The 27,631-nt window shown below is 44.5% G+C and overlaps 1 protein-coding gene across 1 annotated transcript; it reads right to left on the bottom strand.

The window, feature by feature from the left end:
- Positions 1-647: 647 nt before the first annotated feature.
- RUSF1 (RUS family member 1) lies at positions 648-27,279 on the bottom strand. Its single transcript, XM_041719586.2, has 15 exons — positions 27,199-27,279; positions 25,327-25,418; positions 21,306-21,383; positions 20,040-20,154; positions 16,303-16,348; positions 15,300-15,332; positions 13,517-13,622; positions 12,431-12,532; positions 10,097-10,167; positions 8,926-9,164; positions 6,395-6,452; positions 5,322-5,392; positions 3,825-3,989; positions 2,437-2,514; positions 648-852 (listed from the first exon to the last, which is right to left on the bottom strand). The coding sequence occupies exons 1-15, from the start codon at positions 27,212-27,214 to the stop codon at positions 752-754; spliced, it is 1,371 nt and encodes a 456-aa protein (XP_041575520.2). The 5' UTR covers positions 27,215-27,279; the 3' UTR covers positions 648-751.
- Positions 27,280-27,631: the final 352 nt, after the last annotated feature.

The raw sequence follows: 27,631 nt of genomic DNA, 5'->3' as shown, positions 1-27,631 counted from the left end.
AAATTCAAAATATTTCCCTCAAATCCACCCCAAATCCCCCCAAATTCACCCAAAATTCCACCAAATTCACCCAAAAATATCCCAAAATTCTCCCAAACCCTCCCGCAATTACCCAATTTCCCCAAAATCCCCCAAAATTCCCCAAACCCACCCAAAATTCCCACAAACCCACCCAAAAATCCCCCAAAATTCCCCCATACCCTCCCACAACTCCCCAATTCCCCCAAAATCCCCCCAAATCCGCCAAAATTCCCCAAATCCACCAAAATTCACCCAAAATTCACCCAAAATTCTGCCCAAATTCAAAATATTTCCTTCAAATGCACCCCAAATGCACTCAAAATTCTCCCAAACCCACCCAAAATTCCCCCCAAAATCTCCCAAAATTCTCCCAAACCCACCCAAAATTCCCCCAAAATCCCCCAAAATCCCCCAAATCCACCCAAAAATCCCCCAAATCCACCCATAAATCTCCCAAATGCACCCAAAATTCACTCAAATCCACCCAAAAATCTCCCAAAAATCTCCCAAAATTCTCCCAAACCCACCCAAAAATCCCCCAAAATTCCCCCAAACCCTCCCACAATTCCCCAATTCCCCCAAAATCCCCCAAAATCCCCCCAAAATCCACCAAAACAACACCAAAATTCCACAAAATTTTTATTTTCCGTGACATTTCCCGCCTTTTCCCACGGAAAGTGGGCGTGGCTTTGCCGAAGGGGGCGTGGCTTTGCTGGAGGGGGGCGTGGCCTCACTCGTGGGCGTGGCCCGGCGCTGGCTCCGCCCACTCGAGGCTCCACTCGTCCGTGGCCAGGAGGGGGCGCTGCGTGTCCCAGCCCGCGGCCTCGAGTCCTGCGGGGGCGCCCCAAAATGTCCCAAATTCCGGAAAATTCCACCCAAAATTCCCCAAATTCCCGAAGTTACAGAAAGTTCCACAAAAATCCCGCAAATTCCACCCAAAATTTCCCGAATTTCAGAGAATTTCACCCAAAATTCTCCAAATTTCAGATAATTACACCCAAAATTCCCACAAATTCCGCACAAATTCCCCCAAATTCTCTCAAATTTCAAAAAATTCCACCCAAAATTTCCCAAATTCCCGAAATTACAGAAATTTCCACCCAAAATTCCCCGAATTTCAGAAAATTCCACCCAAAATTTCCCAAATTCCCGAAATTAGCGAAAATTTTATCAAAATTCCGCAAATTCCACCCAAAATTCATGCAAATTCCGCACAAATTCCCCAAATTTCAGAAAATTTTACCCAAAATTACCCAAATTCCAGAAAATTCCACCCAAAATTCCCCAAATTCCCGAAATTAGCGAAAATTTAACCAAAATCCCCCAAATTCCACCCGAAATTCCCACAAATTTCACTCAAATTACCCAAAATTTCCCAAAATTCCCCAAATTCCAGAGAATTCCACCCAAAATTTCCCAAATTTCAGAAAATTCCACCCAAAATTTCCCAAATTCCAGAAATTAGCGAAAATTTTACCAAAATCCCGCAAATTACACCCAAAATTCCCACAAATTCCACACAAATTACCCAAAATTCACCCAGAATTGCCCGAAATCCCCCAAATTCCACCAAAATTCCCCAAATTTCAGAAAGTTCCACCCAAAATTACCCAAATTCCAGAGAATTCCACCCAAAATTACCCGAATTTCAGAAAATTCCACCCAAAATTTCCCAAATTCCAGAAAATTCCACCCAAAATTTCCCAAATTCCAGAAAATTCCACCCAAAATTACCACAAATTCCCGAAGTTACAGAAAATCCCACCCAAAATTTCCCAAATTCCCGAAATTAGCGAAAATTTCACCAAAATCCCGCAAATTCCCCCCAAAATTCCCACAAATTTCACTCAAATTACCCAAAATTTCCACAAATTCTCTAAAATTCCAGAAAATTCCTCCCCAAATTCCAGAAAATTCCACCCAAAATTCCCCAAATTCCAGAAAATTCCACCCAAAATTTCCCAAATTCCCGAAATTACCGAAAATTCCACCCAAAATTTTCCAAATTCCAGAAAATTCCCACAAAAATCCCCCCAAATTCCAGAAAATTCCCCCAGAACTGCAAAATTCCAGAAAATTCCCCCCAAAAATTCCCAAATTCCCCCCAAAATCCCCCCCCCCCCCCCCCCCAAATTCCCGAATTCGCAACCCGGAAATTCCGCCGGAAGTGACGCGTTCCTGGCACCCGGAAGCAGAAACACCCGGAAGTGGCTCGGGAGGGAAAGGAAGGGACCGGAAGCAGAAAGTAAAACCCGGAAGTGGCTCGGGAAGGACCGGAAGCAGGAAGTAAAAACCGAAAGTGGCTCGGGAGGAATCGGAGGCAGGAAGTAAAACCCGGAAGTGGCTCGGGAGGGACCGGAAGCAGGAAGTAAAACCCGGAAGTGGAACCCGGAAGTGTACCGGAAGTGCACCCACCTCGCAGGAGGGCGGGGCCCAGTTCCCGGAAGAGCCGCGAGGTCTCGGCCACGACCCCCCAGGGCACCGCGCCCGCAGCTGGGGGGGGAGGGGCGGGCGGCGGATCAGCCCCAAAATCCCACCGGAATTCCCCAAATTCCCCAAAATCCACCATATTCACCCCAAAATCCCGAAATTCCCGATATTCGCCCCAAAATCCCCAAAATTCCCCAAAAATCCCTCACCATTTCCTAAAAATTCCCCGAAATTCCCAAAAATAATCCAAAATCTCGTTTAAAACCTCAAAATATCGCATTTGACCTGCAAAAATCCTACATAATTCTTAAAATTCCCTGAAATTCCCACAAAATTCCCCAAATTCCAAAAAAGTTCCCAAAAATTTCCCAAAATTTGCCAAAATTTTTCCTAAAAATCCCATTTAAACCCCCCAAAAATGCCCCAAAAAATCCAATTTAAATCCCAAAAAAATCCCATTTAAACCCTCCAAAAATGCCCCAAAAATCCCATTTATAGCCTCAAAATTTCCCCAAAATCCCAAAAACTTGCCCCAAAATTCCTCAAAATCCCCCAAATTCCCCAGAATTCCTCACCATTTCCTAAAAATCCCCCGAAATTCCCAAAAATCATCCAAAATCCCGTTTAAAATTTCAAAACATCCCATTTAACCTGTAAAAATCCCACAAAATTCCTAAAAATTCCCTGAAATTCCCCCAAAATCCCAAAAAATCAAAAAAATTCCCAAAAATTTCCCAAAATTTGTCAAAATTTTTCCAAAAATCCCATTTAAACCCCCCAAAAATGCCCCCCAAAAAAAAATCCCATTTAACCCCCAAACAATGCCCAACAAATCCCAATTATAGCCCCAAAATTCCCCAAAATTCCCCAAAATTTACCCAAAAATTCCCAAAAATACCCCAAAACGTTGCCAAAAATCCCCCAAAAATTCCTAAAAATTCCCAAGAATTCACAAATCTTCCCAAAATTTCCCAAATTTCCCAAAAAAATCCCATTTAAACCTCAAAAAATCCCATTTAAACTCCAAAATAAATCCCATTTAAACCCCCCAAACAATGCCCCTAAAATCCCATTTATAGCCTCAAAATTGCCCAAAATTTCCCCAAATATTCACAAAAAATTCAAAAAATTCCCAAAATGTTGCCAAAAATCCCCCAAAAATTCCCCCAAATTCCCCAAAATTCTCAAAAATCCCCAAAATTCTTCAAAATTTCCCAAAAAAGTCCAATTTAAATCCCAAAAATTCCCATTTAAACCCCCCAAAATCCATCCTGAACCCTCCAAAAATTCCCAAAAATCCCCAAAAATTCCCCAAAACCCCCAAAATTCCCCCCAAATCCCCCAAAATCCCCAAATTCCCCAAACCCGCTCACGGCAGCTCTGCAGGCGTCTCTGCAGCGGCGCCAGTTTCCGTCCCAGGGCGGTGGCGGCGCCCCCCAGGGGCGGCCCCAGGAGCTGCTCCAGCAGCAGCGCCTGAGCGCAGCCGAACAGCGCCGATACCGAGGGAGCGCCGCGACGGAGCCCCACGGACACGCGGCCTGCGGGAAAACGGGAATGGGAATAGGGATTATTCCCGAAAATACTGAAATGTGCCCGGAATTCGGGCCCAGAATTTGGGAATGGGCCCAAAAATCCGGGAACAGAATTCGGGAACGGAATTCGGGAATGGGCCCAAAAATCCGGGAGTGTTCCCAGGAATTGTTCCCAAAAATCCGGGAACATTCCTGGAATTCATTCCCAAAATCCGGAAACATTCCGAGAATTCAGGAACGTTCCCAAAAATCCGGGAATGGGCACAGAATTCATTCCCAAAAGTCCTGAAATGTTCCCAGAAATTATTCCCAAAAATCCTGAAATGTGCCCAGAAATTAGTCCCAAAAATTCTGATTTGTTCCCGGAATTCGGGCCCAGATTTTTGGGAATGGGACCAAAAATCCGGGAGCGTTCCCAGAAATCGTTCCCAAAAATCCAGGAACATTCCTGGAGTTTATTCCCAAAAATCCTGTATCCGGGAATGGGCACAGAATTCGGGAGCGTTCCCAAAAATCTGGGAGCGTTCACAGAAATCGTTCCCAAAAATCCGGGAACATTCCCAAAAATCCAGGAACATTCACGGAATTTATTCCCAAAAATCCTGAAACGTGCCCAGAATTCAGGAACGTTCCCAAAAATCCGGGAGCGTTCCCAAAAATCCGGGAATGGGCACGGAATTATTTGGGAATGTTTCCAAAAAAGCCCAGAAATCTGGGGTCAGAAATGTTCCCAAAAATCCTGAAATGTTCCCAGAACTCGGGAATGGGCCCAAAAAACCCAGAAATCTGGGAACATTCCCAAAAATCCGGGAACATTCCCGGAATTTATTCCCAAAAATCCTGAAACGTGCCCAGAATTCGGGAACGTTCCCAAAAATCCGGGAATATTCACGGAATTTATTCCCAAAAATCCGGGAGCGTTCCCAGGAATCATTCCCAAAAATCCGGAAGCGGTCCCAGGAATCGTTCCCAAAATATCCAGGAACATGCCTGGAATTCATTCCCAAAAATCCTGAAACGTGCCCAGAATTCGGAAACATTCCCAAAAATCTGGGAATGGGCTTCGGAATTTGGGAATGTTCCTTGAATCCAGAAATGTTCCCAGAATTCATTCCCAAAAATCCTGAAATGTTCCCGGAATTCGGGCCCAGAATTTGGGAATGGGCCCAAAAATCTGGGAATGTTCCAGGAATTTATTCCCCAAATCCAGAATAATTTTGGAATTTTTTCCTTTTTCCCCCAAAATTTTGGATTTTTTTTTCTTTGTCCTCCCAAAATTTTGATTTTTTTTCCCCTAAAATTTTTGGAATTTGGGGGATTTTTGGGGGTTTTTCCCACCTTGGGAGGGGCGGAGCACGATGATGTAATCGGGGGTTCCGCATTCCAGAGCCTTCCGGAACTCGGCCTCGCTGAAAAACGGGGGGGAAAAATCCCAAAATTGGTCAAATTCCGACAAATTCACAACATTCCCACAAAATTCCCAGAAAATTCCCCCGAAATTCCATAAATTTCCCCCGAATATTAAAAAAAAATACAAAAAAACCACAAAAAATTATTAAAATATTCAAAAAAATTCCCAAAAATAAAAAAAAATTCCCCCCCAAAAAATTCTCGAAAAATTTTCCCCAAAATTCCCCCAGAATTCCCCAAAAATACAAAAAAACCCCCAAAAGTACGAAAATATTCAAAAAAATTTCCCAAAAATTAAAAAAAAAAATTTCCCCCAAAAAATTTCTCCAAAATTTTCCCCAAAATTTCTCCCAAAATTCCCCCCAAAAATTCAAAAAAACAACAGAAAAAATCACAAAAATAATATAAATATCCTAAAAAAAATCCCAAAAAATTCAAAAATTCCGCAAAAATCAAAAAAATGTATAGAAAACTTTTCCCAAAAATTTTCCCCAAAAAATGCCAAAAATTGCCCCAAAAATGCCAAAAATTGCCCCAAAAATTCCAAAAAACCACAAAAAATCACCAAAAATTATAAAAATATTCCAAAAATATTCCCAAAAATTCAAAAAATTCCCCCAAAATAAAAATTACAAGAATTTTCCCCAAAATGCCCTAAAAACTCCCATTAAAAAAAACCACAAAAAAATCACAATAAAAAAATGTACAAAAAAACTCTGAAAAATTCACAAAAATTCCCCCCAAAAAATAAAATTTTTCCAAAAATTTCCCTAAAAAATTTCCCCCCAAAATTTCCAGAAAATGCCACGAAAAAATTCCAAAAAACCACTAAAAAAATCACCAAAAATTATAAAAATATTAAAAAAAAAAATTCCAAAAATTCAAAAAAAATCCCCGAAAAATTAAATAAAAACAACAAAATTTCCCCCAATTTTTCCCCGCAAAAATCACCAAAAAAAATCCCAAAAATTCCCAAAATTCCCAAATTTTGCCCCCCTCACCTGCTCACGAGCCGCTCCAGGGGCGCCCCCAGGTGGAGGCGGAGGCGGGACCCGAACCCTGGGGGGGGGGGAGGGGCAGTGACGTCATCCAGGTGTGCCCGAAATCCCCTCCAGGTGGGACCGGGAAACCCCAAATTCCCAAAAATCCTATCCCAGGTGTGTCCAAGTGACCCCAAAAAGGCCCCGAAATCCCCCCCAGGTGTGTCCAGGTGACCCCAAAATCCTCCCCAGGTGTGCCCAGGTGTGCCCAAAATGGGCCCAAACCCTCCCAGGTGTCCCCAAAATGGCCCCAGGAGACCCCAAAATCCCCCCCAGGTGTGCCCAGGTGCCCCCAGGTGACCCCAAAATCCCCCCCAGGTGTGACCAGGTGACCCCAGGTGACCCCAAAATAGCCCCAAATCCCCCCCAGGTCACCCAAAAATCCCATCCAGGTGTGCCCAGGTGACCCCAAATCCACCAAAATCCCCTCCAGGTGCCCCCAAAATCCTCCCCAGGTGTGCCCAGGTGTGTCCAGGTGACCCCAAAATAGCCACAACCCCCCCCAGGTGTGCCAAAAAGGGCTCCAAATCCCCCCTGATGTGCCCAGGTGCCCCCAGGTGTGCCCAGGTGACCCAAAAATCCCCCAAAATCCTCCCCAGGTGTGCCCAGGTGAACCCAAAATGGCCCCAAATCCTCCCAGGTGTGTCCAGGTGACCCCAAAATGGCCCCAAAATCCCCCAAAATCTTCTCCAGGTGTGCCCAGGTGACCCCAAAATCCCCCCCAGGTGCCCCCAGGTGTGCCCAAGTGTGTCCAGGTGACCCCAAAATGGCCCCAAAATCCCCCAAAATCTTCTCCAAGTGTGTCCAGGTGACCCCAAAATGGCCCCAAATCCCCCCCCGGTGTGCCCAAAATGGCCCCAAAATCCCCCCAGGGGCACCCAGGAAACCCCAAAATCCCCCAAAATCCCCTCCAGGTGTGACCGGGAAACCCCAAAATTCCCAAAATCCCCTCCAGGTGTGCCCAGGTGTGGCCAGGTGTGCTCAAAATGGCCCCAAATCCCCCCCAGGTCACCCAAAAATCCCATCCAGGTGTGCCCAGGTGACCCCAAATCCACCAAAATCCCCCTCAGGTGTCCTCAGGTGACCCCAAGATGGCCCCAAATCCCCCCCAGGTGTGCCCAGGTGACCCCAAAATGGCCCCAAAATCCTCCCCAGGTGTGCCCAGGTGACCCCAAAATGGCCCCAAAATCCCCTACAGGTGCCCCCAAAATCCCATCCAGATGTGCCCAGGTGTGCCCAGGTGCCCCCGAAATGGCCCCAAAATCCCCCCCAGGTGTGCCCAGGTGTGCCCAAAATGGCCCCAAACCCCCCCAGGTGCCCCCAGGTGTGCCCAGGTGACCCCAAAATCTCCCCCAGGTGTGTCCAGGTGTGCCCAGGTGACCCCAAAATGGCCCCAAATTCCCCCCCAGGTGTGCCCAGGTGTGCCCAAAATGGCCCCCAAACCCCCCCAGATGTGCCCAGGTGTGCCCAAAATGGCCCTAAAATCCCCCCTAGGTGTGCCCAGGTGAACCGAAAAATGGCCCCAAAATTCCCCCCAGGTGTGCCCAGGTGCCCCCAGGTGTGCCCAGGTGACCCCAAAATGGCCCCAAAATGGTCCCAAACCCTCCCCAGGGGCACCCAGGAAACCCCAAATTCCCCAAAATCCTCCCCAGGTGTGCCCAGGTGTGTCCAGGTGACCCCAGGTGACCCCAAAATGGCCCCAAAATCCCCCCCAGGTGTGCCCAGGTGACCCCAAGATGGCCCCAAATCCCCCCCAGGTGTGCCCAGGTGACCCCAAAATGGCCCCAAACCCCTTCAGGTGTGCCCAGGTGACCCTAAAATGGCCCCAAATCCCCCCCAGGTGCCCCCAGGTGCCCCCAGGTGTGCCCAGGTGACCCCAAAATAGCCCCAAATTCCCCCCAGGTGACCCCAAAATCCCATCCAGGTGTGCCCAGGTGTCCCCAGGTGTGCCCAGGTGACCCAAAAATGGCCCAAAATCCCCCCCAGGTGTGCCCAGGTGCCCCCAAAATGGCCCCAAACGTGCCCAGGTGTGCCCAAATTAGCCCCAAATCCCATCCAGGTGCCCCCAGGTGTGCCCAGGTGACCCCAAAATGGCCCCAAATCCCTCCAAGTGTGCCCAGGTGTGCCCAAAATGGCCCCAAATCCCCTCCAGGTGTGCCCAGGTGACCCCAAAATGGCCCCAAATCCCCCCAGGTGCCCCCAGGTGACCCCAAAATCCCTCCCAGGTGTGCCCAGGTGTGCCCAGGTGACCCCAAAATGGCCCCAGATCCCCCCAGGTGACCCCAAAATCCCATCCAGGTGTGCCCAGGTGTGCCCAGGTGTGCCCAAATGGCCCCAAACCCCCCCAGGTGCCCACAGGTGTGTCCAGGTGTGCCCAAAATGGCCTCAAAGCCCACCAGGTGTGCCCAGGTGACCCCAAAATGGTCCCAAAATCCTCCCCAGGTGCCCCCAGGTGTGCCCAGGTGCCCCCAGGTGCCCCCAGGCTCCCTCACCTGGCAGCAGCGGCTCCCGCGGGTTCACCTGCTCGGGGCGGGGCAGCTCCAGCTCGACCCCGCCCACTCCGGGGCTGACCACGCCCCTTTCCCCGCCGGCCCCGCCCCCTCGCAGGGCCCAGCCAATGGCCAGGCGGAGGCGGGGCCTGTTCAGGGAGGTGAGGGTGAGGGAGCCCAGGGCGGCCATGTTGGAGCCCAGGTGAGCGGCCAGGAGCAGCCCCAGCGCGGCCCAGGTGAGCCTGGACAGGTGAGGGCGTGGCCAGGTGAGGCTGGGACACGCCCACTTAGGAAAAAGCCACGCCCATTTCACAAAAAGCCACGCCCACCACACCTGGGCCTCACCCAGTTATGGATAGGCCACGCCCACATCACCTGGACAGGTGAGGGCGGGGCCAGGTGAGGCTGGGACACGCCCACTTATGGATAGGCCACGCCCCTTTCCCATAAAAAGCCACGCCCACCTCACCTGAGCCCCACCCACCTCACCTGGGCCTCACCCAGTTATTGATAGGCCACGCCCAGTTCAGGATAAGCCACGCCCACCTCACCTGGACAGGTGAGGGCGTGACCAGGTGAGGCTAGGCCACGCCCACTTATTAATAAGCCACGCCCCTTTATCAAAAAAAGCCACGCCCACTTTAATTGGGCCACGCCCACCTCACCTAAAAAAGCCCAAATCTCACCTGGGCCACGCCCACCTCACCTGAAACGCCCCAAAAACCTTCTGGCCACGCCCCCTTCCCACAAAACCCACCCCACTTCCGGCCACACCCCTTTAAGCTCCTCCTCTTTTAGGCCACGCCCCTTTCAACATTTATTTAAATTAAGCTCCGCCCCTTTACCATTATTCCCTCTTAGGCCACGCCCCTTTGTCCCTTTAGCCACGCCCACAACCCTGGCCACGCCCCCGGCCACACCCAATTCTAATTAAGCTCCGCCCATTTATCATTATTCCCTTAGGCCCCGCCCCTTTGTCCCTTAAGCCACGCCCCCACCCTGGCCACGCCCACCACACTGGCCACGCCCCCGGCCACACCCAATTCTAATTAAGCTCCGCCCCTTCGCCATTATTCCCTCTTAGGCCACGCCCCTTTGTCCCTTTAGCCACGCCCCCACAGTGACCACGCCCATTGGCCACGCCCACTGGCCACGCCCCCGGCCCCGCCCTCACCATGGCCGCCCGTCCAATAGGGGGAGCAGCAGCAGCGACAGCAGCAGCCCCGCCCCGTTCACCAGCGTCTCCTGCCAGGACAGACCAGTATGGACCAGTATAAAACCAGTATAAACCAGTATGGACCAATAAGGATTGATAGAAAACAGTATAAACCAGTATAAAAATAGTATAGACCAGTATAAATCAGTATAAACCAGTATAAACCAGTATATACCAGTATAAACTAGTATGGACAAGTATGGACCAGTATGGGTTGATAGAAACCAGTATAAACCAGTAAAACCAGTATAAACCAGTATGGACCAGTATAAACTAGTATAAACCAGTATAGACCAGTATAGGTTAATAGAAACCAGTATAAACCAGTATAAAATTAGTATAAACCAGTATGGACTAGTATAAACCAGTATATACCAGTATAACCCAGTATAAACCAGTATATACCAGTATAAACTAGTATGGACCAGTATAGACCAGTATGGGTTGATAGAAACCAGTATAAACCAGTATAAAACCAGTATAAACCAGTATGGACCAGTATGGATTGAAAGAAGCCAGTATAAACCACTAAAACCAGTAAAAACCAGTATAAACCAGTATTTACCAGTATAGACCAGTATAGATTGATAGAAACCAGTATAAACCAGTATAAAACCAATATAAACCGGTATGGATCAGTATGGATCAGTATGGACCAGTATGGGTTGATAGAAACCAGTATAAACCAGTATAAACCAGTAAAACCAGTATAAAACCAGTATATACCAGTATAGGCAAGTATAGATTGATAGAAACCAGTATAAACCAGTATAAAACCAATATAAACTAGTATGGACCAGTACAAACCAGTATATACCAGTATAAAGTAGTATGGACCAGTATGGACCAGTATGGGTTGATAAAAACCAGTATAAACCAGTATAAAACCAGTATAAACCAGTATGGACCAGTATGACCAGTATAGATTGATAGAAACCAGTATAAACCAGTAAAACCAGTATAAACCAGTATAAACCAGGATAAACCAGTAAAACCAGTATAAACCAGTATAAACCAGGATAAACCAGTATGGACCAGTATGACCAGTATAAACCAGTATGGACCAGTACGGATCAATTGGATAAGTCACTTGGCGGCCATCTTGGATTGCATTATTTGGCCGCCATCTTGGATTCCTAGCTCATTGAGCACTATTAACCAGTACAAACCAGTACAAACCAGTATAAACCAGTAGAGACTATCCCAATCTCCTCCCAGTCCAAACCAGTGCTCCCAGTCCCACCCGGCTGCTGTCCTTGGCGGCCATCTTGGATTACATTATTTGGCAGCCATATTGAATGAGCAACTCAGCACCAGTATAAACCAGTACAAACCAGTATAAACCAGTATGGACGGTCCCAATCCTCTCCCAGTGCCCTCCCAGTGCCCTCCCAGTCCAAACCAGTGCTCCCAGTCCCACCCGGCTGCTGTCCTTGGCGGCCATCTTGGATTACATTATTTGGCCGCCATATTGAATGAGCAACTCAGCACCAGTATAAACCAGTATAAACCAGTATAAACCACTATAGACGATCCAAATCCCCTCCCAGTGCCCTCCCAGTCCAAACCAGTGCTCCCAGTCCTACCCGTCTGCTGTCCTTGGCGGCCATCTTGGATTACATTATTTGGCAGCCATATTGAATGAGCAACTCAGCACCAGTACAAACCAGTATAAACCAGTATAAACCAGTATAAACCAGTATGGGCGGCCCAAATCCCCTCCCAGTCCCCTCCCAGTTCCCTCCCAGTCCAAACCAGTCCAAACCAGTGCTCCCAGTCCCACCCGGCTGCTGTCCTTGGCGGCCATCTTGGATTAGATTATTTGGCCGCCATATTGAATGAGCAACTCAGCACCAGTATAAACCAGTACAAACCAGTATAAACCAGTATGGACGGTCCCAATCCCCTCCCAGTCCCCTCCCAGTGCCCTCCCAGTCCAAACCAGTGCTCCCAGTCCCACCCGGCTGCTGTCCTTGGCGGCCATCTTGGATTACATTATTTGGCCGCCATATTGAATGAGCAACTCAGCACCAGTATAAACCAGTAAAAACCAGTATAAACCAGTATGGACGGTCCCAATCCCCTCCCAGTGCCCTCCCAGTCCAAACCAGTGCTCCCAGTCCCACCTGGCTGCTGTCCTTGGCGGCCATCTTGGATTACATTATTTGGCCGCCATATTGGATGAGCAACTCTGCACCAGTATAAACCAGTACAAACCAGTATAAACCAGTATGGATGGTCCCAATCCCCTCCCAGTGCCCTCCCAGTCCAAACCAGTGCTCCCAGTCCCACCTGGCTGCTGTCCTTGGCGGCCACGTCGGCCACGTTGTCCCTCCGGGCCTGGTGCACGGCCAAGGCCGCCCGGGTGGCGCCGCCGGCCACGCCCACCACGCACTGCCACCAGTACAGACCAGTATAAACCAGTACGGACCAGTACGGACCAGGACAAATAGAAAAAAACGGCATAAACCAGTATAAACCAGTATAAACCAGTATGGACCAGTATGGACCAATATAAATGGGAAAAACTGGTACAAACCAGTATAAACCAGTATAAACCAGTATGGACCAGTACGGACCAGTACAAAGAGAAAAAACAGCATAAACCAGTATAAACCAGTATGGACCAGTATAAACCAGTATATGCTGGTTTAGACCAGTATAAATGGAATGAACCAGTATAAACCAGTATGGACAACTATAAACCAGTATGGACCAGTTTAAGCCCCTAAACTGACTCCCAGTCCCTCCCAGTATAAACCAGTAACCTCCCAGTCCCTCCCAGTGTCATCCCAGTCCCATCCCAGTCCCTCCCAGTATAAACCAGTAACATCCCAGTTCATCCCAGTTTATTCCCAGTCCCTCCCAGTTCCTCCCAGTATGGACCAGTAACATCCAAGTTTATCCCAGTTCATCCCAATTTATTCCCAGTTCATCCCAGTATAAACCAGTTCCCTCCCAGTCCCTCCCAGTATAAACCAGTTCCCTCCCAGTCCCTCCCAGTATAACCCAGTTCCCTCCCAGTCCCCCCCAGTCCCTCCCAGTATAACCCAGTCCCTCCCAGTTCCCTCCCAGTCCCTCCCAGTATAACCCAGTCCCTCCCAGTATAACCCAGTCCCTCCCAGTCCCTCTCAGTTCCCTCCCAGTTCCCTCCCAGTTCCCTCCCAGTTCCGTCCCAGTATAACCCAGTCCCTCCCAGTTCCCTCCCAGTCCCTCCCAGTATAACCCAGTCCCTCCCAGTATAACCCAGTCCCTCCCAGTATAACCCAGTTTATTCCCAGTCCATCCCAGCCCCTCCCAGTATAACCCAGTATAACCCAGTCCCCTCCCAGTATAACCCAGTATAACCCAGTCCCTCCCAGTATAACCCAGTCTCACCCTGGCGGCGGCCGCCATGACCAGGAGGGCGGGGCCAAGGCTCAGCCAATGGGGTGCCAGGATTTCCATCACCAGGGCGACGTCATTGAGCACGTCCGCCACCAGCCTGGGATGCAAATGAGGGGGCGGGGCTTGGCCGGGAGGGGCCAATTATGGAATTGGGAAAGGGGTGGGGCTTAATGGTTGCATTAAATTACCATATATGGAAAGGGGCGGGGCTTAATGTCTGCATATCATTACCATATATGGAAAGGGGTGGGGCTTAATGGTAGCATTAAATTACCATATATGGAAAGGGGCGGGGCTTAATGGCTGAATAACATTACCATATATGGGAAAGGGGGCGGGGCTTAATGGCTGCATTAAATTACCACATATGGCAAAGGGGTGGGGCTTAATGGCTGAATAAAATTACCATATATGGAAAGGGGCGGGGCTTAATGGCTGCATAACATTACCATATATTACAAAGGGGGCGGGGCTTAATGGCTGCATAACATTACCATATATGGGAAAGGGGCGGGGCCTAATGACTGAATAACATTACCATATATGGGAAAGGGGGTGGGGCTTAATGGCTGAATAAAATTACCATATGTAAAAAAGGGGCGTGGCTTAGTAGCAGTGACAGATAATACACGGGGCGGAGCTTAAGGGCCAATGCTATATACGGGAAGGGGCGGGGCTTAAGGATGGCAAATTATCATATATGAAAAGGGGCGTGGCTTAGGTACACTGACATATACTACAAAGGGGGCGGAGCTTAAGGATCAGTGCCATATATGACAAAGGGGCGGAGCTTAAGGATGGCACATTACCATATATGAAAAAGGGGCGTGGTTTAGTAGCAGAGCCAGATAATACACAGGGGGCGGAGCTTAACGGCCATGACCTTATATTACACAGGGGGCGGAGCTTAAGGGCCATGACCTTATATTACACAGGGGGCGGAGCTTAAGGGCCAATGCTATATATGGTAAGGGGCGGGGCTTAAGGATGGCACATTACCATATATGGAAAAGGGGCGGGGCTTAGTAGCAGTGCCATGTAATACACAGGGGGCGGAGCTTAAGGATGGCACATTACCATATATGGAAAAGGGGCGTGGCTTATTAACAGTGCCATATAATACACAGGGGGCGGAGCTTAACCTCCATTGTCATATATAGTAAGGGGCGGGGCTTAAGGATGCCAAATTATAATATATTGGAAAGGGGCGTGGCTTAGTACCAGATATTACACAGGGGGCGGAGCTTAAGGATGGCACATTATCATATATGAGAAAGGGGCGTGGCTTAGCAGCAGTGCCAGATATTACACAGGGGGCGGAGCTTAAGGGCCATGACCTTATATTACAAAGGGGCGGAGCTGAGGGGCCAATGCCATATATGGTAAGGGGCGTGGCTTAAGGATGGAAAATTATCATATATGGAAAGGGGCGTGGCTTAGCAATGCCAGATATTACACAGGGGGCGGAGCTTAAGGACCATGACCTTATAATGCACAGGGGGTGGAGCTTAAGGGCCATGACCTTATAAAGGGGCGGAGCTTAAGGGCCAATGCTATATATGGAAAGGGGGTGGGGCTTAAAGGTGGTACATTATCATATATGGAAAAGGGGCGTGGCTTAGTAGCCGTGCCAGATATTGCACAGGGGGCGGAGCTTAATGAACATGACCTTATATTACAAAGGGGCGGAGCTTAAGGGCCAATGCGATATGTGGTAAAGGGGGCGGGGCTTGGGTGGGCGTGGTCTTGTATGCGGAAAGGGGCGGGGCCTCACCGCCATTGCTTGGCCTCACAGTCCAGGTGGCTCCTGGGGGAGGAAACCAGTATAAACCAGTATAGACCAGTATAAATCAGTAAAAACCAGTATAAACCAGTAAAAACCAGTATAAACCAGTATAAAACAGTAAAAAACAGTAAAACAGTAAAAACCAGTATAAGCCAGTAAAAACCAGTAAAAACCAGTATAAAACAGTAAAAAAAAAGTAAAAAACCTGTATAAACCAGTAAAATCCAGTATAAACCAGTATAAAACAGTAAAAACCAGTAAAAATCAGTATAAACCAGTATAAAACAGTAAAAACGAGTAAAACCCAGTACAAACCAGTATAAACCAGTAAAAATCAGTATAAACCAGTACAAAACAAGTACAAACCAGTATAAACTAGTAAAAATCAGTATAAACCAGTAAAAATCAGTATAAACCAGTAAAAACCAGTATAAACCAGTACAAACCAGTAAAAATCAGTATAAACCAGTATAAACCAGTAAAAACCAGTAAAAAATAGTAAAAACCAGTATAAACCAGTAAAAATGAGTAAAAACCAGTATAAACCAGTAAAAATCAGTATAAACCAGTATAAAACAGTAAAAAATAGTAAAAACCAGTATAAACCAGTAAAAAACAGTATAAACCAGTATAAACCAGTATAAACCAGTAAAAACCAGTATAAACCAGTACAAACCAGTAAAAACCAGTAAAAACCAGTATAAAAAATCATCCCCAGCACCGATGAGTCCCCATTTTTAACCCTTTCATATAAACCAGCATGGCCCAGTTCCCTCCCAGTACAAACCAGTCCATTCCCAGTCCCTCCCAGTTCCCTCCCAGTCCCTCCCAGTCCCTCCCAGTCCCTCCCAGTTTATCCCAGTTCACTCCCAGTTTATCCCAGTCCATCCCAGTCCCTCCCAGTCCCTCCCAGTTTATCCCAGTTCCCTCCCAGTTCCTCCCAGTCCGTCCCAGTACAAACCAGTATGACCCAGTTCCGTCCCAGTCTCACCCCTGCAGCCACACGAAGACGATCCGGGTGACGATCCCGACCCCGTCTGTGAATTCCAGGATATATTTTTGGGAATTCTGGGGTTTTGTGGGAAATTTGGGAATTCTGGCTGGGAATTTGGGAATTTTGTGGGAAATTTGGGAATTTCGTGGGAAATTTGGGAATTCCGGTTGTGAATTCTGTTTTTTTTCCTGGAATTTGGGATTTTTGTGGGGAATTTCCGTGGGGATATTTGGGAATTTTGGTTTGGAATTCCGGGATTTTGGTTGGAAATTTGGGAATTCTGGATGTGAATTTTGTTTTTTTTCCTGGGAAGTCAGGATTTTTGATGGGAATTCCAGGATTTTTTCAGGAATTCCAGGATTTTGATTGTGAATTCTGTGATTTTGGTTTGGAATTTGGGATTTTTTCAGGAATTCTGGGATTTTAGTTGGGAATTCCTGGATTTTGGTTGGGAATTTGGGATTTCAGTTGTGAATTTTGGTTTTTTTTCCGAGAATTGGGGATTTTTGATGTGAATTCCGTGATTTTTTTCAGGAATTGGGGATTTTTGATGGGAATTCCAGGATTTTTACGTAAATTTGGGAATCCCGGCTGGGAAATTGGGATTTCGGATGTGAATTCTGTTTTTTTTTTCTGTGAATTTGGGATTTTTAATGGGAATTGTGGGATTTTTTCAGGAATTCAGGATTTTTGATGGGAATTCTGGGATTTTTTCCAAGAATTCGTGATTTTTGATGGGAATTCCAGGATTTTTCCGTGAATTCGGGATTTTTGATGGGAATTTTGGGATTTTTCCGGGAATTGGGGATTTTTGATGTGAATTCCGTGATTTTTCCAGAAATTCTGGGATTTTTGATGGGAATTCCAGGATTTTACCGAGAATTGGGGATTTTTGATGAGAATTCCAGGATTTTTCTGTGAATTCAAGATTTTTGATGGGAATTCTGTTTTTTTTTCCAGGAATTGGGGATTTTTGATGGGAATTCCGGGATTTTCCAGAAATTCTGGGATTTTTGATGGGAATTCTGGGATTTTTCCGCGAATTAGGGATTTTTAAAGTGAATTCCAGGGTTTTTCCAGAAATTCGGGTTTTTTTCTGGGAATTCGGGGATTTTTGATGGGAATTCCGGGATTTTTTCAGGAATTGGGGATTTTTGATGGGAATTCCATTTTTTTTCCCGTGAATTGGGGATTTTTGATGGGAATTCTGTTTTTTTTCAGGAATTGGGGATTTTTGATGGGAATTCCGGGATTTTTACGATAATTCAAGATTTTTGATGGGAATTCCAGGATTTTTTCCGGGAATTCGGGATTTTTAATGTGAATTCTGGGATTTTTCCGGAAATTTGGGAATCCTGGCTAGGAAATTGGGATTTCGGTTGTGAATTCTGTGTGTTTTTTCTGAGAATTTGGGGTTTTTGATGGGAATTCCAGGATTTTTCTGGGAATTTGGGATTTTTGATGGGAATTCCATTTTTTTTTTGGAAATACGGGATTTTTGATGTGAATTCCGGGATTTTGGTTGGGAATTCCTGGATTTTGGTTGGGAATTTTGGTTTTTTTTCCCCGAGACGTTGGGATTTTTGATGGGAATGCCGGGATTTTTCTGGGAATTGGGGATTTTTGATGGGAATTATGGGATTTTTTCCAGAAATTCGGGATTTTAGTTGGGAATTCCTGGATTTTGGTTGGGAATTTGGGATTTCGGTTGTGAATTCTGTTTTTTTTCCTGAGAATTCGGGGTTTTTGATGGGAATCCCGGGATTTTTCTGAGAATTCAGGATTTTTGATGGGAATTCCGTGATTTTTCCAGAAATTTGGGAATCCCGGCTTGGAAATTGGGATTTCGGATGTGAATTCCGTTTTTTTTTCTGGGAATTGGGGATTTTTGATGGGAATTCGGGGATTTTTCTGGGAATTCTGGGATTTTTCTGGGAATTCAGGATTTTAGATGGAAATTCCGGGATTTTTTTGGGAATTCAGGATTTTTGATGGGAATTCTGTGATTTTTTCAGAAATTCGGGATTTTTGATGGGAATTCTGGGATTTTTCTGGGAATTCAAGATTTTTGATGGGAATTCCAGGATTTTTCCGAGAATTCAAGATTTTTGATGGGAATTCCGTGATTTTCCCAAGAATTCAAGATTTTTGATGGGAATTCCGGGATTTTTCTGAGAATTCGGGATTTTTGATGGGAATTCCTTAATTTTTGATGGGAATTCTGGGATTTTTTCAGGAATTCTGGGATTTTTGATGGGAATTGCAGGATTTTTCTGAGAATTCAATATTTTTTATGGGAATTCCTGGATTCTTCTGGGAATTGGGGATTTTTGATGTGAATTCTGGGATTTTTCCAGAAATTCTGAGATTTTTGATGGGAATTCTGGGATTTTTTCAGAAATCTGGGATTTTTTGAGGAATTCTGGGATTTTTGATGGGAATTCCGGGATTTTTTCAGGAATTCGGTATTTTTTATGGGAATTCTGGGATTTTTTCTGTGAATTCGGGATTATTGATGGGAATTCTTTTTGTTTTTCTGAAAATTCAGGATTTTTGATGGGAATTCTGGGATTTTTTTTGGGAATTGGGGATTTTTGATGGGAATTCCATTTTTTTTTTTTTTAAATTCGGGATTTTTGATGGGAATTCCGGGATTTTTCCAAGAATTTGTGATTTTTGATGGGAATATTGGGATTTTTTCAGGAATTCTGGGATTTTTGACAGTAATTCCGGTATTTTTCCGAGAATTTGGGATTTTTTATGTGAATTCCGGGATTTTTCTGAGAATTCGGAATTTTTGATGGGAATTCCGGGATTTTTCCTGTAATTCGGGATTTTTGACGGGAATTCCGGGATTTTTTTCCATGAATTCAGGATTTTTTATGGGAATTCTCTGATTTTTTTCCGAGAATTTGGGATTTTTGATGTGAATTCCGGGATTTTTTGGGGAATTTAATATTTTTGATGCGAATTCCGGGATTTTTCTGGGAATTTGGGAATCCCGGCTGGGAAATTGGGATTTCGGATGTGAATTCAGGTTTTTTTCTGGGAATTTGGGATTTTTGATGGGAATTCCGTGATTTTTCCGATAATTCAATATTTTTGATGGGAATTCCGAGATTTTCCCGGGAATTCGGGATTTTTGATGGGAATTCCGGGATTTTTTCAGGAATTTGGGATTTTTGATGGAAATTCCGGGATTTTTCTGGGAATTCTGGGATTTTTTTGGGAATTCGGGATTTTTGATGGGAATTTTGGGATTTTTCTGAGAATTCAATATTTTTGATGGGAATTCCGGGATTTTTTGGGGTATTCGGGATTTTTGATGGGAATTCCTGATTTTTTATGTAAATTCTGTTATTTTTTCGAGAATTTAAGATTTTTGATGGGAATTCCGGGATTTTTTCAGGAATTCAGGATTTTTGATGAGAATTCTGTGATTTTTCCAAGAATTCAATATTTTTGATGGGAACTCCAGGATTTTTTCTGGGAATTGGGGATTTTTCCTGGGAATTCAGGATTTTTAATGTGAATTCTGGGATTTTTCCGGAAATTTGGGAATCCTGGCTGGGAAATTGGGATTTTGGTTGTGAATTCAGTTTTTTTTTCTGGGAATTCGGGATTTTTGATGAGAATTCTGTGATTTTTCCAAGAATTCAATATTTTTGATGGGAACTCCGGGATTTTTCCGGGAATTTGGGAATTCCATCCGGGATTTGGGAGTCGGGCCCCACCTCTCAGCAGCCAGGTGAGCGCGGCCCCGGTGACGGAGGCGGCGCCGTCGCCGACCCCGACGGCCTCGAGCACGGCCCGGGCGGAGAGAGACGAGCACAGCGAGGAGCAGAGAGCCTGGGAAACCAGTATAAACCAGTATGAACCAGTATGAACCAGTATAAACCGGTGTTGGACCGGTATGGACCAGTATGGACCAGTATTGACCCAAAAAACCCCGTAAAAATCCATAGAAACCAGTATAAACCAGTATGGACCAGTATGGACCAGTATAAACCAGTATGGACCAGTATGGACCCAAAAAACCCCATAGAAATCCATAGAAACCAGTATTAACCAGTATAAACCAGTATGGACCAGTATGGACCAGTATGGGCCAGTATAAACCAGTATGGACCAGTATGAACCGGTATGGACCCAAAAAAGCCCGTAGAAATCAATAGAAACCAGTATAAACCAGTATAAACCAGTATAAACCGGTATGGAACTGGTACGGACCAGTATAAACCAGTATAAACCGGTATGGACCAGTATGAACCGGTATGGGACCAGTATGGACCAATATAAACCAGTATGGACCCAAAAAACCCCATAGAAATCCATGGAAACCAGTATAAACCAGTATGGACCAGTATAAACCAGTATGGACCCAAAAAACCCCGTAGAAATCTATAGAAACCAGTATAAACCAGTATAAACCAGTATGGACCAGTATAAACCAGTACAGACCAGTATAAACCAGTATGGACCAGTAACCTCCCATCACCTCCCAGTATCATCCCAGTTCCCTCCCAGTCCCTCCCAGTCCATCCCAGTTCCCTCCCAGTTCATCCCAATCCCCTCCCAGTATGGACCAGTAACTCCCAGTTCCCCTCCCAGTTCCCTCCCAGTCCCTCCCAGTCCCTCCCAGTCCCTCCCAGTCCCTCCCAGTTCCCTCCCAGTATAAACCAGTAACTCCCAGTTCCCTCCCAGTCCCTCCCAGTCCCTCCCAGTCCCTCCCAGTCCCTCCCAGTCCCTCCCAGTCCCTCCCAGTTCCCTCCCAGTATAAACCAGTAACTCCCAGTTCCCTCCCAGTCCCTCCCAGTCCCCTCCCAGTCCCTCCCAGTCCATCCCAGTCCCTCCCAGTCCCTCCCAGTCCCTCCCAGTCCCTCCCAGTTCCCTCCCAGTCCCTCCCAGTCCCTCCCAGTCCCCCCCAGTCCCCCCCAGTCCCTCCCAGTCCCTCCCAGTCCCTCCCAGTCCCTCCCAGTACAAACCAGTATCCCCAGTACCTGCAGGCTGTCCCAGCACTGGTAGCGGCCGTAGTCGGGGCTGACGCTCTCGGGGAATCCCTGAGGGAGCAGCAGCCGCTGCCAATTCCCGAAATTCCCAAAATTCCCGAAAATTTGGGGGGAAAAACGAGAAAACGTCACTGGGGGAGGGGAAGAGGAGCCGGAATTGCCCAAAATTCCCGAAAATTCCTCAAAAATTCCAAAAAAATTCCCTAAAGATTGCAAAATCCACCCAAAATTCCACCCAGAATTCCTCCAAAATTCCAAAAAAATTACACGAAAATTCCACGAAATTCCAAAAAAAATTCCCTAAAAGGTTCCTCGGAAGTCACAGAAATTCTGACCAAAATTCCCTAAAAATTCCACCCGAAAGTCCCAAATCCACCCAAAATCCCACCCAAAATTTCCAAAAAATTCCCAAAAAATTCCCAAAAAATTCCCAAAAAATTCCACCAAAATTGCCAAAAATTCCACCCAAAATTGCCATAAATTCCACCCAAAATCCACCCAAAATTTCAAAAAATTCCCAAAAAATTCCCAAAAAATTCCCAATAAATTCCACCCAAAATTGCCAAAAATTCCACACAAAATTGCAAAAAATTCCACCCAAAATTCCAGCAAAAATTCCAAAAAAATTCTACCCAAAATTCCCCAAAAATTTCACCCAAAATTCCCCAAAATGAAAAAAAAATCAACCCGAAATTCCACCCAAAAAAATTCCACCCAAAATTCCCAAAAAATTCAAAAAAAATTCCACCCAAAATTCCCCCAAAATTCCCAAAAAATTCCACCCAAAATTCCCCAAAATGCCAAAAAAATTCCATCCAAAATTCCCCCAAAATTCCAAAAAAAATCCAAAAAAATTCCCTAAAATGAAAAAAAAAAAATCCATCTGAAATTCCCAAATCCACCCAAAATTCCACCCAAAATTTCACCCAAAATTCCCAAAAAATTCCACCCAAAATTGCCAAAATGAAAAAAAAAATTCCACCCAAAATTCAAAAAAAAAATCCACACAAAATTCCCCAAAAAATTCCACAAAAATTCAACGAAATTTCCAAAAAAAATCCCCAAAAGTTTCCTCGGAAGTCCCAGAAATTCTGACCCAAAAATCCCCAAAAATTCCACCCGAAATTCCCAAATCCAACCAAAATTCCACCCAAAATTCCTCCAAAATGCCAAAAAATTCCACCCAAAATTCCACCCAAAATTGCCAAAAAATTCCAAAAAAAAATCCAAAAAAATTCCCTAATGGAAAAAAAAAAATCCATCTGAAATTCCCAAATCCACCCAAAATTCCACCTAAAATTCCACCCAAAATTCCCCCAAAATTCCGAAAAAATTCCACCAAAAATTCCACCCAAAATTCCCCAAAATGAAAAAAAATTTCCACCCGAAATTCCCAAATATACCCCAAATTCCCCCCAAAATTTCACCCAAAATTCCAAAAAAATTCCATCCAAAATACCCCAAAAAATTACCAAAAATTCCACCCAAAATTCCCCAAAATGAAAAAAAAAAATCCCACCCAAAATTCCCAAAAATTCCACCCAAAATTCCACCCAAAATTGCCAAAAAATTCCACCCAGAATTAAAAAAAATTCCACCCAAAATTCCCAAAAAATTCAAACAAAATTCCACGAAATTCCCCCAAAAAATCCCTAAAAGTTTCCTCGGAAGTCCCAGAAATTCCGACCAAAAATTCCCCAAAAATTCCGCCCGAAAGTCCCAAATCCACCCAAAATTCCTCCAAAATGCCAAAAAAAATTCCATCCAAAATTCCACCAAAATTGCCAAAAATTCCACCCAAAATTACCAAAAATTCTACCCAAAATTCCACCAAAAATTCCCAAAAAACTCGACCCAAAATCCCACCCAAAATTTCCAAAAAATTCCCAAAAAAAAAAAAAATTCTACCCAAAATTCCCCAAAAAAATTACCAAAAATTCCATTCAAAATTGCCAAAAATTCCATTCAAAATTCCCAAAAAATTCCACAAAAATTCCACGAAATTTCCCCAAAAAATCCCTAAAAGTTTCCTCGGAAGTCCCAGAAATTCCGACCCAAAATTCCCCAAAATAAAAAAAAAAAACAAAACCACCCGAAATTCCCAAATCCACCCAAAATTTCCAAAAAAATTCCACTCAAAATTCCACCCAAAATTCCAAAAAAACTCCACCCAAAATTCACCCCAAAATTTCACCCAAAATTCCAAAAAAATTCCATCCAAAATACCCCAAAAAATTACCAAAAATTCCACCCAAAATTCCCCAAAAATTCCACCCAAAATTCCCAAAAAATTAAAAAAAAATCCCAAAAAATTTCACCCAAAATTCTCCAAAATGAAAAAAAAATCCACCCGAAATTCCACCCAAAAAAATTCCACCCAAAATTCCCCCAAAATTCAAAAAAAATTCCACCCAAAATTCCCAAAAAATTCAAAAAAAATTCCCCAAAAATTTCACCCAAAATTCCCCTAAATGAAAAAAAATCCACCCGAAATTCCACACAAAATTCCAAAAAAATCCACACAAAATTCCCCAAAATGAAAAAAAAAAAATTCCACCTGAAATTCCCAAATCCACCCAAAATTCACCCAAAATTTCCAAAAAATTCCCAAAAAATTCCCAAAAAATTCCACCCAAAATTCCCCAAAATGAAAAAAAAATCCACCTGAAATTCCACCCAAAAAAATTCCACCCAAAGATCCCCCAAAATTCCCAAAAAATTCCACCCAAAATGAAAAAAAAATTTCCACCCTAAATTCCCAAATCCACCCAAGATTCCACCCAAAATTTCACCCAAATTCCAAAAAAATTCCACCAAAAATTCCACCCAAAATTAAAAAAAAACTTCACCCAAAATTCCCCCCAAAATTGCCAAAAATTCCACCGAAAATTCCACCCAAAATTTCACCCAAAATTCCAAAAACTTCCATCCAAAATTCGCCCTAAAATTGCCAAAAATTCCACCCAAAAATTGCCAAAAATTCCACCCAAAAATTGCCAAAAATTCCACCCAAAAATTGCCAAAAATTCCACCCAAAATTCCCCAAAATGAAAAAAAAAAAATCCCACCCAAAATTCCCAAATCCACCCAAAATTCCTCCCAAAATTCCCAAAATTCTTCCCCAAAAATCCCCCCAAAATTCCCCCCCCCCAAAATCCCAAATTTCTCCCCAAAATCCCCAAATTCCCCCTAAATCCCCAAAATTCCACCCAAAATCCCCAAATTTCCCCAAAATTTTCCAAATCCCCAAAAACTCTTTAAAAATCCCTATTTTTCCCAAATTTCCCCCCAAAATCCCCAATTTTTTCCAAATTTCCCCCCAAAATTCCTCCCAAATCCCCAAAATTCCACCGAAAATCCCCCAAAATCCCCAAATTTCCTCAAAATTTTCCAAATCCCCCTAAAAATTCTTTAAAAAAATCCCTATTTTCCCCAAATTTTCCCCAAATATCCCCAAAATTTCCCCCCAAAAATCCCCAAATTTTTCCAAGTTTCCCCCCAAAAATCCCTCCCAAATCCCCAAAATTCCACCCAAAATCCCCCAAAATCCCCAAATTTCCTCAAAATTTTCCAAATCCCTCAAAAATTCTTTAAAAAATCCCTTTTTCCCCAAATTTCCCCCAAAAATTGCCAAATTTCCCCCAAAAATCCCCAAATTTTCCTCAAAAGGTCCCAAATTTTTGACAAATTTTCCGCAAATCTCCGAATTTCCTCCAAATTCCCCAAAATTCCTCCCAAAAATTCCGGAATTCCCCCCCAAAATTCCCCAAATTCTTCCCAAAAATCCCAAAAAATTCCCCCAAAATTCCCCCCTAAAATCCCCAAATCCCCCAAATTCCCCCCAAAAATCCTCAAAATCCCAAATTTCCTCCCAAAATCCAGAAATTTATCCCAAAAATTTCCGAATTTCCCCCCAAAAAACCCCAAAATTCCCGAATTTCCCCCCAAAATCCCCAAATCCCCGAATCCGCTCCCGCTCCGTCCCCGGATCCGCTCCGGGTTTTCCGCTCACCGCCACCGCCCTGCGCAGCCTCTCGCGAGATTTGGGGCGGTCCCAACGCGAGACTTCGCGGGAGCCCCAGAAAACCCGGCACTGGATCGAGCCTGGAAAATTGGGATTTTTTGGATTTTTGGGGGGAAATTTGGGATTTTTTTAGGATTTTTGGGGTTTTTTCGGGATTTTTGGGGGATTTGGGTAATTTTGGGAAAATTTGGGGCATTTAGGGGAAAAAATTGGGGAATTTTGGGGAAAAATGGGATTTTTTAGGGGTTTTATTGCGATTTTTGGTCTCTTTTTGGGGGATTTTTGGTTTTTTTTTTTGAGTTTTTTTGAAATTTTGGGAGATTTTTTTTGGGTTTTCCTGAGATTCCCGTGGGAACTTTTGGGAATTTTTGGGAACTGGGGAAATGTTGGGGAATTTTTAGGGATTTTGGGGAGTTTTTAGGGAATTTTTTGGGGTTTTAGGAGAAATTTGGGTGAATTTTGGGTGTTTTAAGGAGATTTTTGGATATTTTTTGCAGATTTTTTGGGAATTTTTAAAGTTTTTTTGGGATTTTTTTGGGGTTTTTTTTGGGGGTTTTCTTGGTTGATTTTTTGAGGATTTTATTGGAAATTTTGGGATTTTTAAATCGGATTTTTTTGGGGGAAATTTGGGGATTTTTGAGCCCCAAAAAACCCAGCACAGGATCCCGGCTGGAACGGGAAAAATTTGGAATTTTTTTTGGATTTTTCTGGGATTTTTTCTGGGATTTTGGGGGAAAATTGAAAAATTTTAAGAATTCAGAAAAAAATTGGAATTTTTTGGAAAAAATGGCAAAAATTTGGGGAGTTTTGGGGAGAAAAAGGGATTTTTTGTGTTTTCTTTGTGTTTTTTTGGGCATTTTTTGAGGGATTTTCTGGGATTTTTAAAAATATTTTTGGATATTTTTGGGGTGATTTTTAGAAATTTTGGGGGAATTTTGGTTTTTTTTTTTTTTTCCTGGAATTTTTTGAGATTTTTGGGGGAATTTTCTTAGATTATTTTGAGGAATTTTTGGGAATTTTTTTTTTATTATTTTGGGGTATTTTAAAGGATTTTTTTGGTGCTTTTTTAGGGATTTTTTGGGGGATTTTTTTGTTTGTTTTTTAGGGAATTTTGGGACTTTTGAGGGATTTTATGGACGTTTTTGGGGATTTTTATTTTGGGGAATTTTTATTGGAAATTGTAGGATTTTTTTGAGATTTTTGGAAATTTTGGGGAATTTTAAGGAATTTTTGGGAGTTTTTAGGGATTTTGAGGGATTTTTTTGGGTTTTAGGAGAATTTTGGGGGATTTTTGGGACTTTTAGGGAGTTTAAGGAGTTTTTTGGGGGATTTTTTTGGCATTTTCCCATTTTTTTTTTAAGATTTCTGACGATTTATTTTTTTGTTGTTTATTTTTAAAAATTTTGGGTTTTTTTTTTTACCCTTCAGGCCTTTAAGGGGGAATTCGCGGAGGATTTGGGGAAAATTTGGGAATTTTGGGGAAAATCGTGGGGGGGGAAAAAAAAATGGGAATTTTGGGGAATTGCGGCACGAATTTGGGGAAAATTTGGGAAAATTTGGGAATTCCTGAGGGGTTTGTGTGATCCTGGGAAAAATTCGTAAATTCGGGACAATTTTATGGAATTTTTGGTCAATTTTTGGTCAATTTTGGGGAATTTTGGGGTAATTTTGGGATTTTCGGGTTTCCTGGGCTGATTTTGGGTAACTTTGAAGCGATTTTGGAGCTCTCGGGGTCGATTTTGGATAATTTTGGGCTCCCGGATGCGATTTTGGGGGTCCCGAGGCCGATTTGGGACGATTTGAGGCGATTTTGGGGCATTTTTGGGCGATTTTGGGGTTCCCCCCCCACCTCCACGTTACCCTCCGGCCGCTCCATCGGCACTTCCGGGTTTCGGCACTTCCGGCTCCGGCACTTCCGGTTATGGGACTTCCGGCGTCTGGCGTTGCTATGGGAACAGCGGAGCCGCTCTGGCCACGCCTCTTCCGGTTCCGGTGGAGCCGCTCCGGCCCCGAGTCCTCCGCGACTCGATGGTCACGGCGGGAAAATGACCCCAAAAACCCCAAAATTCACCCCAAAAACCTCAAATTCACCCCAAAATCCTCAAAATTCACCCCCAAAACCCCAAATTCACCCCAAAATCCTCAAAATTTACCCCCAAATCATCAGAATTTACCCCAAAACCCCCAAAATTCACCTCAACTTCCCCCACGTTCGCCCCAAAAGCTCAAAATTCATCCCGAAATCCCCAAAATTCACCCCAAAACACCAAAAATTTCCGACAAATTGACTCCA

This window comes from Taeniopygia guttata, chromosome 16 (assembly GCF_048771995.1).
Source record: "Taeniopygia guttata chromosome 16, bTaeGut7.mat, whole genome shotgun sequence".
Taxonomy (NCBI): domain Eukaryota; kingdom Metazoa; phylum Chordata; class Aves; order Passeriformes; family Estrildidae; genus Taeniopygia; species Taeniopygia guttata.
This window is presented reverse-complemented; position numbering and strand designations above follow the sequence as displayed.

Coding starts and splice junctions, on each gene's coding strand:
- RUSF1 (XM_041719586.2), bottom strand. Junction 16,349..20,039: donor GCTCACCTGGCTGCTGAGAG/GTGGGGCCCGAC, acceptor TGGAATTCACAG/ACGGGGTCGGGATCGTCACC. Junction 9,165..10,096: donor CTATTGGACGGGCGGCCATG/GTGAGGGCGGGG, acceptor TCACCTGTCCAG/GCTCACCTGGGCCGCGCTGG.